The sequence below is a fragment of the Anarhichas minor genome, unplaced genomic scaffold (genome assembly GCF_050575085.1).
Source record: "Anarhichas minor isolate MPS153535 unplaced genomic scaffold, ASM5057508v1 ptg000056l, whole genome shotgun sequence".
In the NCBI taxonomy this organism is placed as follows: domain Eukaryota; kingdom Metazoa; phylum Chordata; class Actinopteri; order Perciformes; family Anarhichadidae; genus Anarhichas; species Anarhichas minor.
In genome coordinates, this window is record NW_027466502.1 from 1,329,630 (window position 1) to 1,342,562 (window position 12,933).

Sequence of the window (12,933 nt, forward strand, 5' to 3'; positions counted from 1 at the left end):
TGACAAGTGAAAATGCTTTATTTTTTTGTCTTCTTGTTTCCTCTCTTTGTGTCCTCTCCTCCTCTCCTTGTACCCTCTCCTTGATTGCTAATTTCCTCTCCTTGATTCCTTGTTTCCTCTCTTTGTTTCCTTGTCTCCCCTCCTCCTCTCCTTGTTTCCTCATCTCCTCTCTTTGTTTCCACATTTTATCTCCTTGATTCCTTGTTTCCTCTCCTTGTATACTTGTCTCCTCTCCTTGTGTCCTTGTTCCCTCTCCTTGTCTTCTCTCAGTGTGGAGGAGGTCACTGACTCCCAGTTAGTGTGTCAGACTGGTCCCAGTAATCAGACTAAAGAGGTCAAACTTCGGGTTCTGTTCGGTAAAGCGGAGAAAACCATTACCAAGGTTACCTTCCGTTACCTTGACAACCCGGTCATCACAGACGCCTCACCTGCAGAGAGCTTCTACGAGTAAGAACTGATCACCAATAATCAATCATCTAAGAACTGATCACCAATAATCAATCATCTAAGAACCTGATCACCAATAATCAATCATCTAAGAACCTGATCACTAATAATCAATCATCTAAGAACCTGATCACTAATAATCAATCATCTAAGAACCTGATCACTAATCATCAATAATCTAAGAACCTGATCACTAATCATCAATAATCTAAGAACCTGATCACCAATAATCAATCATCTAAGAACCTGATCATCAATCATCTAAGAACCTGATCACTAATCATCAATCATCTAAGAACCTGATCACTAATCATCAATGATCTAAGAACCTGATCACTAATAATCAATAATCTAAGAACCTGATCACCAATAATCAATCATCTAAGAACTGATCACTAATAATCAATCATCTAAGAACCTGATCACTAATAATCAAACATCTAAGAACCTGATCACTAATAATCAATCATCTAAGAACCTGATCACTAATAATCAATCATCTAAGAACCTGATCACTAATAATCAATCATCTAAGAACCTGATCACTAATAATCAATCATCTAAGAACCTGATCACTAATAATCAATCATCTAAGAACCTGATCACCAATAATCAATCATCTAACAACTGATGACCAATAATCAATCATCTAAGAACCTGATGACCAATAATCAATCATCTAAGAACCTGATCACTAATAATCAATCATCTAAGAACCTGATCACCAATAATCAATCATATAATAACCTGATCACTAATAATCAATCATCTAAGAACCTGATCACTAATAATCAATCATCTAAGAACCTGATCACTAATAATCAATCATCTAAGAACCTGATCACCAATAATCAATCATCTAAGAACCTGATCACCAATAAACAATCATATAAGAACCTGATCACTAATAATCAATCATCTAAGAACCTGATCACTAATAATCAATCATCTAAGAACCTGATCACTAATAATCAATCATCTAAGAACCTGATCACTAATAATCAATTATCCAAGAACCTGATCACTAATAATCAATTATCAAAGAACTGATCACTAATAATCAATTATCTAAGAACCTGATCACTAATAATCAATCATCTAAGAACCTGATCACTGATAATCAATCATATAAGAACCTGATCACTAATAATCAATAATCTAAGAACCTGATCACTAATAATCAATAATCTAAGAACTGATCACTAATAATCAATAATCTAAGAACCTGATCACTAATAATCAATAGTCAATAAGTTTTAATCAGGTGATTACTTCCTGTCCTCAGAGGGGGGCGTGTCATCATGGTGACGGGCAAGAACCTGGGCGTTGTGCATCAACCAATCATATCGGTGTGGGTGGAGCCTCTGGAGGTCCAGAGGGTGAAGCGGAGAAGACGATTGGCTCTGCTCACCGCCAAGCAGCTGGTCTTCAACAGCACTATGAGAACGGTGAGATCAACCAATCAGAGAGGAGAGTGGTCAGGATGTCCTGACTAATATCTGTCTCTCCTGTCTGTCTCTCTGCACCTGTCTGTCTCTCCTGCGTCTCTGTCTCTTCACCTGTCTGTCTACCCTGTCTGTCTCTCTCATGTATCTTCTGTCCATCTGTTTGTCTCTCTCAACCTGTCTGTCTCTCTCTTCACCTGTTTGTCTCTCATGTGTATCTCTCTTTTCCCTTTATGTCTCTCCTGTCAGCCTCTCCTTGTCACCTGTGTCTCTCCTGTCTGTACCTCTCTTCACTTGTCTGTCTCTCCTGTCTGTCTCTCCCTGTCCACCTGTGTGTCTCTCCTGTCTGTCTCTCTTCACCTGTGTGTCTCTCATGTCTCTCTCTGTCCACCTGTGTGTCTCTCATGTCTCTCCCTGTCCACCTGTTTGTCCCTCTCCTCACCTGTCTGTCTCTCATGTCTTTCTCTCCCTGTCCACCTGTCTGTCTTTTCACATGTATGTCTCTTCTGTCTCTCTCTCTCACTACCTGTGTGTCTCTCCTGTCTCTCCCTGTCCAACTGTCTGTCTCTCAGGTGTCAGAGCCCTGCTCAGTCCTGTCTTCCTCTCAGATGACCTGTCCGACTCCCAAAGTGACCCCAGAGGTCAAAGTGAAGGGCGTCTGGTTCCAGCTGGACAACGTCAGAGTCCACTATGAAACCATCAAGGTACCTGTCTGTCTCTCTGCCTGTCTGTCTGTCTGTCAGGATGAACATCTGGAGGCGGTGGAGAACAAAACGGTCTCCATGGTGATATGATATTATGGTCTGTAATACACAGAGTCTGCAGGGGAGATCAATATCTGTGATCAGAGACATAAAGAGCCTGTCTGTCTCTCTCTGTCTCTCCTTCTTCATAGTTAGCGTGTTAGTATCAACGTTTTCACAATAAAAGCTGATAAAATGCAGAGATTCAGAATAAAAGAAGGTTCTGATGGAGACACCTGTCTGTCTCTCTGCATGTCTCTCTCTCTGTCTCTGTCTCTGTCTCTCTCTCTCTCTCTCTCTCTCTCTCTCTCTCTCTCTCTCTCTCTGTCTGTCTCTCCTCCTTCACAGTTAACCTGTCTGTCTCTCTGCATGTCTGTCTCTCAGGGTAAAAGCTTCACGTATTATCCGAACCCAGAGTTGTTTCCTCTGAACAGAGAAGCTCCAGATGTCCCGTATCGGTTTAAACCCGGAGGAGTGATCGCTGTGGAGGTAAAACTCTCTTTGTTCTCCTTTGTTCTCCTTGGTTCTCCGATAACAAATCAAACATGTCTGAGCTCTGTGTTTCCGTGGCGACCCCTAGGGTCTGGACCTGACCAGAGCCATCTCCAGACAGGAAGTGACGGCTCGACTTGGAGATCAGGAGTGTGACGTGAAAACTCTGGACAACACTCACCTGTACTGTGAACCTCCAGAGATCCAACCAATGAGTGTAGAGGACAGCAACGAGCTACCCAGTCTCCAGGTAACAGTGTATTATTCTTTTTCACTGTGGCTTTGTAGCACTGTGCAAAAGCACACTGACGTAATCCTGCGGGTTTATTATTTCTTCCGTGCCAAAAGTTTGACGCGCTTCTCCTCACACAGCGTTAACAACACCTGCGAAAAAACATGCGGCCTGATCGGGAATGGTATGCTATGACTTTTCTCAGAGATTCGCCCAGTGGTTTTCCCGAAAATCGTGGAAAACGGAGCAAACTTTCTCCATTGACTTGAATGGGATTTTGGCGTGAAGAGAGCTAAAAAACACGTAACTTTGGGCCCATATTGACTAGCCGTACTTTAACGTAGAAAAATTATTCAAAGTTTAAAACGTAGACAAAACGCTGCACTTTATTAAGCCAAAGGGACATTTTGGTAGCTAGCACAGTTTTCATGAAGTCACAGATTAAGTTTCAGGAACATTTTGGGTCCGTTTCAGATTTTATAATGGGTGTGTATTGCACGAAATGTTCAGCGCTAGAGTGATGACATCACAGTCAGAGTGGAGCTGAGCATGAAAAGTATTCTGTGATTTTTAAAAACAAATTGCTTCCAATCCCACAATTTTTACTCTTTATCCAACATTTTTGGTAAAAATTAAAGGAAATGTTGTGCTGGTCGCAGTAAAGTGTCTATGGAATCCAACGGACTTAGACATTTGTCTCAAAGAGCCGCAGAGCGACATGAACTCCAACCAACTGCTCCATTAGACTCCATGTTAAATCTCACCACTAATTTATCAAAGAAAGCAGACGGTACCAGTTTTGTATATTGCTCTAGAGCTCACATTTGTAACACCACAAACATAAGAAACACATCAGCGCGTTCGGCAGTCTTATCTTTCTCACGGTATCCATATGTTGTTGATTGGACTCATGGTTTTGGTATAGGGACCGAGCGGTCTCCGAAATGAGACAGCCTACGCTACAAAGGACTTCCTGTTTACGTCACCAGGTGTTCCTCCCTTTGCTGCTCCCGTCGCCTAGAATCCCTGCTGAGCAGGATTATATATATATATATATATATACTGTAAAGGTTTAAAGGTACATATACTATATTGGCATGTACACATATATATATATATATGTTAGTGCTGGGCAACGATTAAAAATGTTAATCTCGATTAATCTCATTGTTATGGGCAAAGTTCAATAATGAATTCAAAAGTAGTGTATTGTGCACTTTTATTTTAAAAGTACTACTATATGAACAAAAGGTCAATAACATTTGTTTTGCAAACATTTTTTAAGGTTCTTCTTAAAAGCAGTATTCCCTTTACACAGTAGCAGTTAAAACTCCTTGAATGTTCTTGAAAACTGCAAACCTATCTACGTCATGTTTCTTTCCTTTTTTTTTGTTTGTTAAATTCTCAGTAGTGATAACTAAATGATTTGCTTATTATACATATTACAAACAAAACACTTTAAAAACTCAAAAACAATCATTTAAATTAATCATTTCTTTTTTGCCTTTTGGGGTATTTAGGTCAGACACATATGCAACTCTGATTACCGTAATATGTGTGGTATTTGTTATAAATGTACGTTGGTACATAGAGGGTGATAAGAAGCTGTACATGGAGGGACTTAGGACCCAGGGGAAGGAAACAGGAAGAGACGGGAGAGATGCCACACAAACAGCTGTTCACCGCTCGCTGCCTGGTTCTTGTGTTAAAAATGTCCGCTTAATAAAAAATAAAAAAACTGCGTTAACGCGCGATAAAATAATTGTCGTTGCCGTTAATTAAATGAATGCGTTAACGCGATAATAACGCGTTAACTTGCCCAGCATTAATATATGTATATATATACATATATATATATATATAAACTGTCAACATTTCTTGCGAAATGTTCTAGTTAATAATGTTATTATTATTAATATAATTATTAATTCTATTCTCATTGTTTTTTATATATGTCTCTCTCTCTCTCTCTCTCTCTCTCTGCCTGTCTGTCTCTCAGGTGTTCATGGGGAACCTGCGGGTGGACCTGGGTTTGGTTCAGTACGATAGTGACTCTCTGTCTGTCGTCCCATTGGCTGCTCAGATTGGTTTGGGGGTGGGAGCAGCTGTCATCATCCTGTCAGTGCTGGTTATCATCCTCATGTACAGGTAGATACCTGTCTGTCTGTCTGTCTGTCGGAGTTAAAGGCGCACTACTACTACTTATAGATCCAGACCCCGTGCATTCACTGATCCATTGATCCACTGTGAGAGCAGGAAGACTCTCAGGAACAAGTCGATCAGAGTAGATCAGCTCGTGAGGTTCAGGTGCGTTAAGGCACCGGTCTTAACAACCCCAGTCCACCTGGAGTCAGGGGGATCTGAGGGGCCCCCCCCAGCACTCTCCTCGGTCCTGATCCCACAGGCCTGGGTGGTTTCAACAATGACCTAGGAGGTATCGGTTCCAGTTTCTTGGTGCCCCTCCTGCGACAAGGTTAGCTGCAGCTCTCCACTGTTCTGGTAAACTCCCCTATCAGGGAGGTGGTCAGGGTTTGATTCCCCATGTTGTCTTATCCAGAAGTGGGACGGGACTCGGGCCAGTTTTGGACCCTGAGGGGACTAAACAAGTTCCTCAGGCCTCTGAAATACAGGATGTTAACCGTGCCGACGGTATAGCAGGCTGTTGTTGTGGGCCTCAAGGATCCCTATGTCCGGATACCAGTCTGGACTCAGGGATCCCTATGTCCAGATACCGTTTTGGAACAGGGCCCAGGCATCTCACTCGCCCCCCCACATCTTCACCAGGTGCATCGATGTGGTCTTGGGGCCCCTGCAGGGTATTAAGGGTCCTGAACTACTGTGTAGGAGGAAGACTTGATTACTAACTTGTTTGTGTGTTTGTGTGCAGGAGGAAGAGTAAACAGGCTCTCAGAGACTACAAAAAGGTTTTGCTGCAGTTGGAAACTCTGGAGATCAACGTTGGAGATCAATGTCGCAAAGAGTTCACCGGTACACAAACACATTGAATTCAGTTCACCTCAAAGTATTTATACAGCATCAAGTCCTAACAGGAGGTCTCTGGAGACTTGTCTCTGGTCTGGAATCTGGATTTAGTAACTATTGACTCGTCAAACCTGAAACATTGAGGAATATTAATATTAAGGGTCACATTTTATCTTTATATAACCACTTTAAAATGAAATCATCCATAGTGTTTATTCTTTTCATGAATATAAAATCCACCCAAAGAGATGAAAACAGGAAGGGCTTCCTGTTCTCCACAGACCTGGTCTGTCCTGAATCTGGTTCCCTAAATGAGATAAAATAGTTTGTTACATCTCATCAAACCACCTGGACCTGTGAGAAACCTCTGGACAAACTGGAACCTATGTGTCACAGACCCTGTCCCCCCTGCTCTTTTGGTAAAAACTGATCTGAGGGACCCAATGCAGCCAGAAGTCCACTAAGAGGTCCTGTAGCCGGTGTGTGAGGCCTTTAGGTGGTTCCATGCAGGCCAGATTATTAAAGACCAGAGTCATGAATCTGTAAGACATCTGTGGCTTCAGCCGTTTCCATTTAGCCAATCTTCCATCTATTTATTCCACCTAAGAACTTTCTTGACCCACTCACACATTAAAAGTCCGTCCTGGTGAGTTTGTGTCCAGCAGGAGTCGAACCGACGACCTTTCAGAGTATTTAACTCTGACAGAGCTGCGTGAACTTCTTCTTCTTCTGCTTTTAGACCTGATGACAGAGATGATGGACCTGAGCAGTGACGTAGGAGGACCAGGACTCCCCCTGCTGGACTACAGGACGTATGCAGAGAGAGTCTTCTTCCCGGGTCAGCAGGTGGCGCCGCTGAGCCGCCAGCTGGACCTGCCAGAGTCCAGGAGGCAGACTGTGGAGCAGGGCCTCCAGCAGCTCAACAACCTGCTCAACAACAGACTCTTCCTCACCAGGGTGGGTCATGTGATGCTGTCATGTGACGCTGTGATGCTGTCATGTGTCATGTGATGCTGTCATGTGCCATGTGACGCTGTCATGTGAAGCTGATGGAACCTGGTCTTCGGGGGGGGGGGGGGGGGGGGATAATCTGCTGGACTGGCAGCTGACGGTGTGTTCTGTCTCCGTCTCTCAGTTCATCCACACTCTGGAGGCCCAGCAGGGGTTCTCTCAGAGAGACCGGGGTTACGTTGCCAGTCTTCTCACCATCGCCCTGCACGACAAACTAGAGTATTTCACCGAGGTGATGAAGAGTCTGCTGCAGGACCTGGTTCAGCAGTACGTCGCCAAGAACCCCAAACTCATGCTGCGCCGGTACGTAAAACAAACTCACCTTTATCTGTGAGATGTGTCAACTATAAACAGGTGATTCGTGTTTAATGACTTGAAACGTGCCGCAGATACAGAATCCTTCTGTGGATTCTGTGCTGGTCCTGGACCTGTGGACCAGCACAGAATCCGCATCGCTTCTCCTGAAGCCAAAGTTCTGGGAGTCTGGGAGGATAAACAAGTTGATAAGTTAGTAATTGATTAAAAACCACCACCCTGGTCTACCAGAGAACCCTACAATGTCCAGAGTCTTTAGCATCTCAGGTGATACCTAGAGAGTCTTCCTCCGAGTCCTTAACCCTGCGTTCTCCACCAGACCCCGAGATTACCAGTCCAGGTCAGCAGTCCTGATCCTGATCCTCATGTTTGCTGGTCCATGCTGAAAGGCCTTCCTCTTTAGTTCTCGGGTTAGCATCATGATGAGCACTGTGAACCTTCAGCAGGTGGCTCTGAGGACCCACATCCCATCAGGGCAGGGTCCTTCTGTGTTCTAGCACCCGGGATCCAGATCACTTGGGCCCCTTTAGGGTCTCCAGACTGTCAGCTGGAAGGAGCTGCTGTTCTAACCTGTAACTGATGAGTCTGTCTGTCTGTCTGTGTTTCAGGACAGAGACGGTTGTAGAGAAAATGTTGACCAACTGGATGTCGATCTGCCTCTACTCCTTCCTCAAGGTTAGTGCTGATCTGTCTCTCTCTCTCTCTCTCTCGGTCTCTCTCTCTCTCTCTCTCTCTAACACTAACCTGTCTCCCCCTCACCTGTCTGTCTGTCAGGAGGTGGCGGGTGAGCCTCTCTTCATGCTCTACAGAGCCATAAAGTACCAGGTGGATAAAGGTCCGGTTGACTCTGTGACAGGAAAAGCTAAACGAACGCTGAACGACAGCCACCTGCTGAGAGAGGACATCGAGTACTGCTCTATGGTAACGACTGTCTCACTCTCTCTACTCACCTGTCTCACTTCTCTATCTCTCTCTCTTGTACCTGTCTCTCTCTCTGTACCCATCTCTCTCTCTCTCTCGTACCTGTCTCACTTCTGTACCTTTCTCTCGCCGTACCTGTCTCACTTCTGTACCTTTCTCTCTCTCGCCGTACCTGTCTCACTTCTGTACCTTTCTCTCTCTCTCGCCGTACCTGTCTCACTTTCTGTACCTTTCTCTCTCTCGCCGTACCTGTCTCACTTCTGTACCTTTCTCTCTCTCTCGCCGTACCTGTCTCACTTTCTGTACCCGTCTCTCTCCCTCAGACTCTGATGGTGTTGGTAAAGAATGGAGTTGAGGTTCAACCTTGTCCTGTTAAAGTGCTCGACACCGACACTATCACACAGGTAGGCACATGTCTCTCTGCCTCTCACCTACCTGTCTATCTGTCTCTTACCTGTCTAACGCTCACCGGTTTGTCTGCGAGCAGGTAAAGGATAAGATCCTGGATCAGGTCTACAGAGGAGCTCCGTTCACTCAGAGACCAGCAGCAGATAGTCTGGACCTGGGTACGCACACACACACCTACCTGTCTCACCTGTCGGGTTTGATTGACAGCTCATACTGACCTGTGTTCCTGTATTGACAGAGTGGCGTTCAGGTCAAGCGGGTCACCTGACCCTGTCAGATGATGACGTCACAGCAGTGGTTCAAGGTCGCTGGAAACGAGTCAACACTCTGCAGCACTACAAGGTAACGACGGACCAATCACAGGGCAGCTTCACGTCCTCAAGTTCTCCTCAAGTTCTCCTCATGTTCTCATGTTCTCTTCAAGTTCTCCTCATGTTCTCAAGTTCTCCTCAAGTTCTCCTCATGTTCTCAAGTTCTCCTCAAGTTCTCCTCATGTTCTCAAGTTCTCCTCAAGTTCTCCTCATGTTCTCCTCATGTTCTCAAGTTCTCCTCAAGTTCTCCTCAAGTTCTCCTCATGTTCTCAAGTTCTCCTCAAGTTCTCATGTTGTCCTCATGTCCTCGTGTTGTCCTCGTGTTCTCCTCGTGTTCTCCTTGTGTTCTCCTCAGATTGTCCTCGTGTTCTCCTCATGTTCTCCTTATGTTGTCCTCGTGTTCTCCTCGTGTTCTCCTCATGTTCTCCTTGTGTTCTCCTTGGGTTGTCCTCGTGTTGTCCTCATGTTCTCCTTATGTTTTCGTCGTGTTCTCCTCATGTTCTCCTTATGTTGTCCTTGTGTTCTCGTGTTCTCCTCAGGTTGTCCTCGTGTTCTCCTCATGTTCTTGTGTTCTCCTCGTGTTCTCCTCATGTTGTCCTCATGTTGTCCTCATGTTCTTCTCATGTTCTCCTCATGCTCTCCATTTACAACCCATCATCTCCTCTCTCGTTCCTCAGGTTCCAGATGGAGCAACAGTCGCTCTGATTCCTCGTTCTCAGAGTTCAGGTGGAGTCAACCAGGTCTTCCAGACTGGAGAAAGTAAGAACACAACTCTTCTCACAGAACATCAAGAACAGAGAGAACCAGACCTGAGCTCCAACATGTAGTCAGTCAGTTAAATAAATAAAGGGTCAAATATAAGAACCAGTTTGAAGTTAAACTTTTAGATTTGGACTAAACCATTATAAGCAGACACACCTGAACAACCTGTGTGTGGTTGGTGTAGAAACTCCAATGCTGGAGGGCGATGAGGAGGAGGGGCTTCGTCTGTGGCACCTGGTGAAGAGCAGTGAAGATCCAGAGATCCCAAAACACAGAAAGAGCAGCATGAGGGAGAGAGAGAGAGCCAAGGCCATACCTGAGATCTACCTGACCCGCCTGCTGTCCATGAAGGTAACACACCTGTATGTCTACCTGTCTGTCTCTCTACCTGTCTGTCTCTCTACCTGCATGTCTCTCTACCTGTCTGTATCTCTACCTGTCTGTGTGTATCTCTACCTGTCGGTGTCTCTCTACCTGCATGTCTCTCTACCTGTCTGTCTCTCTACCTGCATGTCTCTCTACCTGTCTGTCTCTCTACCTGTCTGACTCTCTACCTGCATGTCTCTCTACCTGCATGTCTCTCTACCTGTCTGTCTCTCTACCTGTCTGTCTGTCTCTCTACCTGTCTGTCTGTCTCTCTACCTGCATGTCTCTCTACCTGTCTGACTCTCTACCTGTCTGTCTCTCTACCTGCATGTCTCTCTACCTGTCTGTCTGTCTCTCTACCTGCATGTCTCTCTACCTGTCTGTCTGTCTCTCTACCTGCATGTCTCTCTACCTGTCTGTCTCTCTACCTGTCTGTCTCTCTACCTGCATGTCTCTCTACCTGTCTGACTCTCTACCTGTCTGTCTCTCTACCTGTCTGTCTCTCTACCTGTCTGTCTCTCTACCTGTCTGACTCTCTACCTGTCTGTCTCTTTGTAGGGGACCCTGCAGAAGTTCGTGGATGATGTCTTCGTGGCGATCCTCAGTACGAAGCGTCCTCCTCCGATCGCCGTCAGATTCTTCTTTGACTTCCTGGACGACATGGCAGAGAAACACGGCATCGACGACCCAGAGACCGTCCACATCTGGAAGACCAACAGGTGAGAGGCACACCTGCACACCTGTCTGTCTCTCTGACCTGTCTGTCGCTCTGACCTGTCTATCTCTCTGCAGTCTCCCTCTCAGGTTCTGGGTGAACATCCTGAAGAACCCTCAGTTTGTTTTGGACGTTCAGGTAACCGACAGCATCGACGCCGTCCTGTCTGTCATCGCTCAGACCTTCATCGACTCCTGCACCACCTCGGAGCACAAAGTGGGACGGGTACGACCTGTCTCTCTCTCTGTCTGTCTGTCTGTCTGTCTGTTTACTGTGATAAGGTCTGTGGTTCAGTCATGTGACCACATGGTAACTTTCTGTCCAATCAGGATTCTCCTGTCAACAAGCTGCTGTACGCCAGAGAGATCCCCCGATACAAACAGCTGGTAGAGAGGTGAGACAGCTTCCTGTTGCATTTACCTCTGTGTTAAACAGTCCATGATGTGTGATGAGAAACAACAGGCTCACTGTAGTAACTTTACTTACAGCTTTACATTCACCCTAGAAACACTCTCACTACGTTACAGTTACAGTCAGACACAAGCTTTACCAACACTGTACATATGTAAATAATGATTGTTTCTGTGAATACATTACACCAATGTGATGAACTGTGTTATGTCTGTGCGTGCGTGCGTGCGTGTGTGTGTGTGTGTATCTGTGTGTGTGTGTGTGTGTGTGTCTGTAGGTATTACAGTGATATCCACAGCGCTGCGTCAGGCTGTTATCAGGAGATGAACTCCACTCTGACTGAACTGTCTGGGGTCAGTAAACAAACTGAGATACAGATTTTATGTATATATATATATATATATATATATATATATATATATATATATATATATATATATATATATATATATATATATATATATATATATATATATATATATATATATATATATATATATATATATATATATATATATATATATATATATATATATATATATATATATATATATATATATATATATATATATATATATATATATATATATATATATATATATATATATATATATATATATATATATATATATATATATATATATATATATATATATATATATATATATATATATATATATATATATATATATATATATATATATATATATATATATATATATATATATATATATATATATATATATATATATATATATATATATATATATATATATATATATATATATATATATATATATATATATATATATATATATATATATATATATATATATATATATATATATATATATATATATATATATGGTGACACGCCTGGTCCGGAACCCCCCTTCACTCCATCACCGTCGGTCCCTCCTGTCTCACACACACACACACACACGATTGATCGGCTCGTTACAGGATCGTGACAATATTAAAACACATATTGTGGTGTTTTTAAATGAACATATAAGCACGAGAGAACAAACTGCTCTTAACTCAACTCTTTATTAGCATAACTTCCTCATGCAGGTTACTGCCACGGTACAGACTACAGGCTCCATGCTTCACCTACATTCCCCTGGGTCCTAAGCCCCTCCATGTACAGCTTCTTATCACCCTCTATGTACCAACGTACATTTATAACAAATACCACACATATTACGGTAATCAGCGTTGCACATGTGTCTGACCACAATACCAAAGAAAGCAAAAAATAAATGATTCATTTAAATGATTGTTTTAGAGTTTTTAAAGTGTTTTGTTTGTAATATGTATAATAAGCATCATTTAGTATCACTATTGAGAATTTAACAAACATAAAAACATG

The 12,933-nt window shown here is 43.4% G+C and overlaps 1 protein-coding gene across 1 annotated transcript in view; it reads left to right on the plus strand.

Annotated features, from left to right (window-relative positions):
- Positions 1-12,933, plus strand: part of plxnb3 (plexin B3) — an 89,193-nt gene that overhangs the window by 73,460 nt on the left and 2,800 nt on the right. Inside the window, exons 19-38 of the mRNA XM_076076335.1 lie at positions 271-447; positions 1,733-1,895; positions 2,465-2,596; positions 3,020-3,124; positions 3,216-3,377; positions 5,359-5,507; positions 6,247-6,347; positions 7,081-7,298; positions 7,477-7,655; positions 8,276-8,342; positions 8,442-8,588; positions 8,912-8,992; positions 9,076-9,154; positions 9,235-9,338; positions 9,985-10,066; positions 10,254-10,420; positions 10,994-11,154; positions 11,228-11,375; positions 11,480-11,544; positions 11,839-11,914. Coding sequence (XP_075932450.1) covers positions 271-447; positions 1,733-1,895; positions 2,465-2,596; positions 3,020-3,124; positions 3,216-3,377; positions 5,359-5,507; positions 6,247-6,347; positions 7,081-7,298; positions 7,477-7,655; positions 8,276-8,342; positions 8,442-8,588; positions 8,912-8,992; positions 9,076-9,154; positions 9,235-9,338; positions 9,985-10,066; positions 10,254-10,420; positions 10,994-11,154; positions 11,228-11,375; positions 11,480-11,544; positions 11,839-11,914 — 2,563 coding nt within the window. The remainder of the gene's footprint in view (positions 1-270; positions 448-1,732; positions 1,896-2,464; positions 2,597-3,019; positions 3,125-3,215; positions 3,378-5,358; positions 5,508-6,246; positions 6,348-7,080; positions 7,299-7,476; positions 7,656-8,275; positions 8,343-8,441; positions 8,589-8,911; positions 8,993-9,075; positions 9,155-9,234; positions 9,339-9,984; positions 10,067-10,253; positions 10,421-10,993; positions 11,155-11,227; positions 11,376-11,479; positions 11,545-11,838; positions 11,915-12,933) is intronic.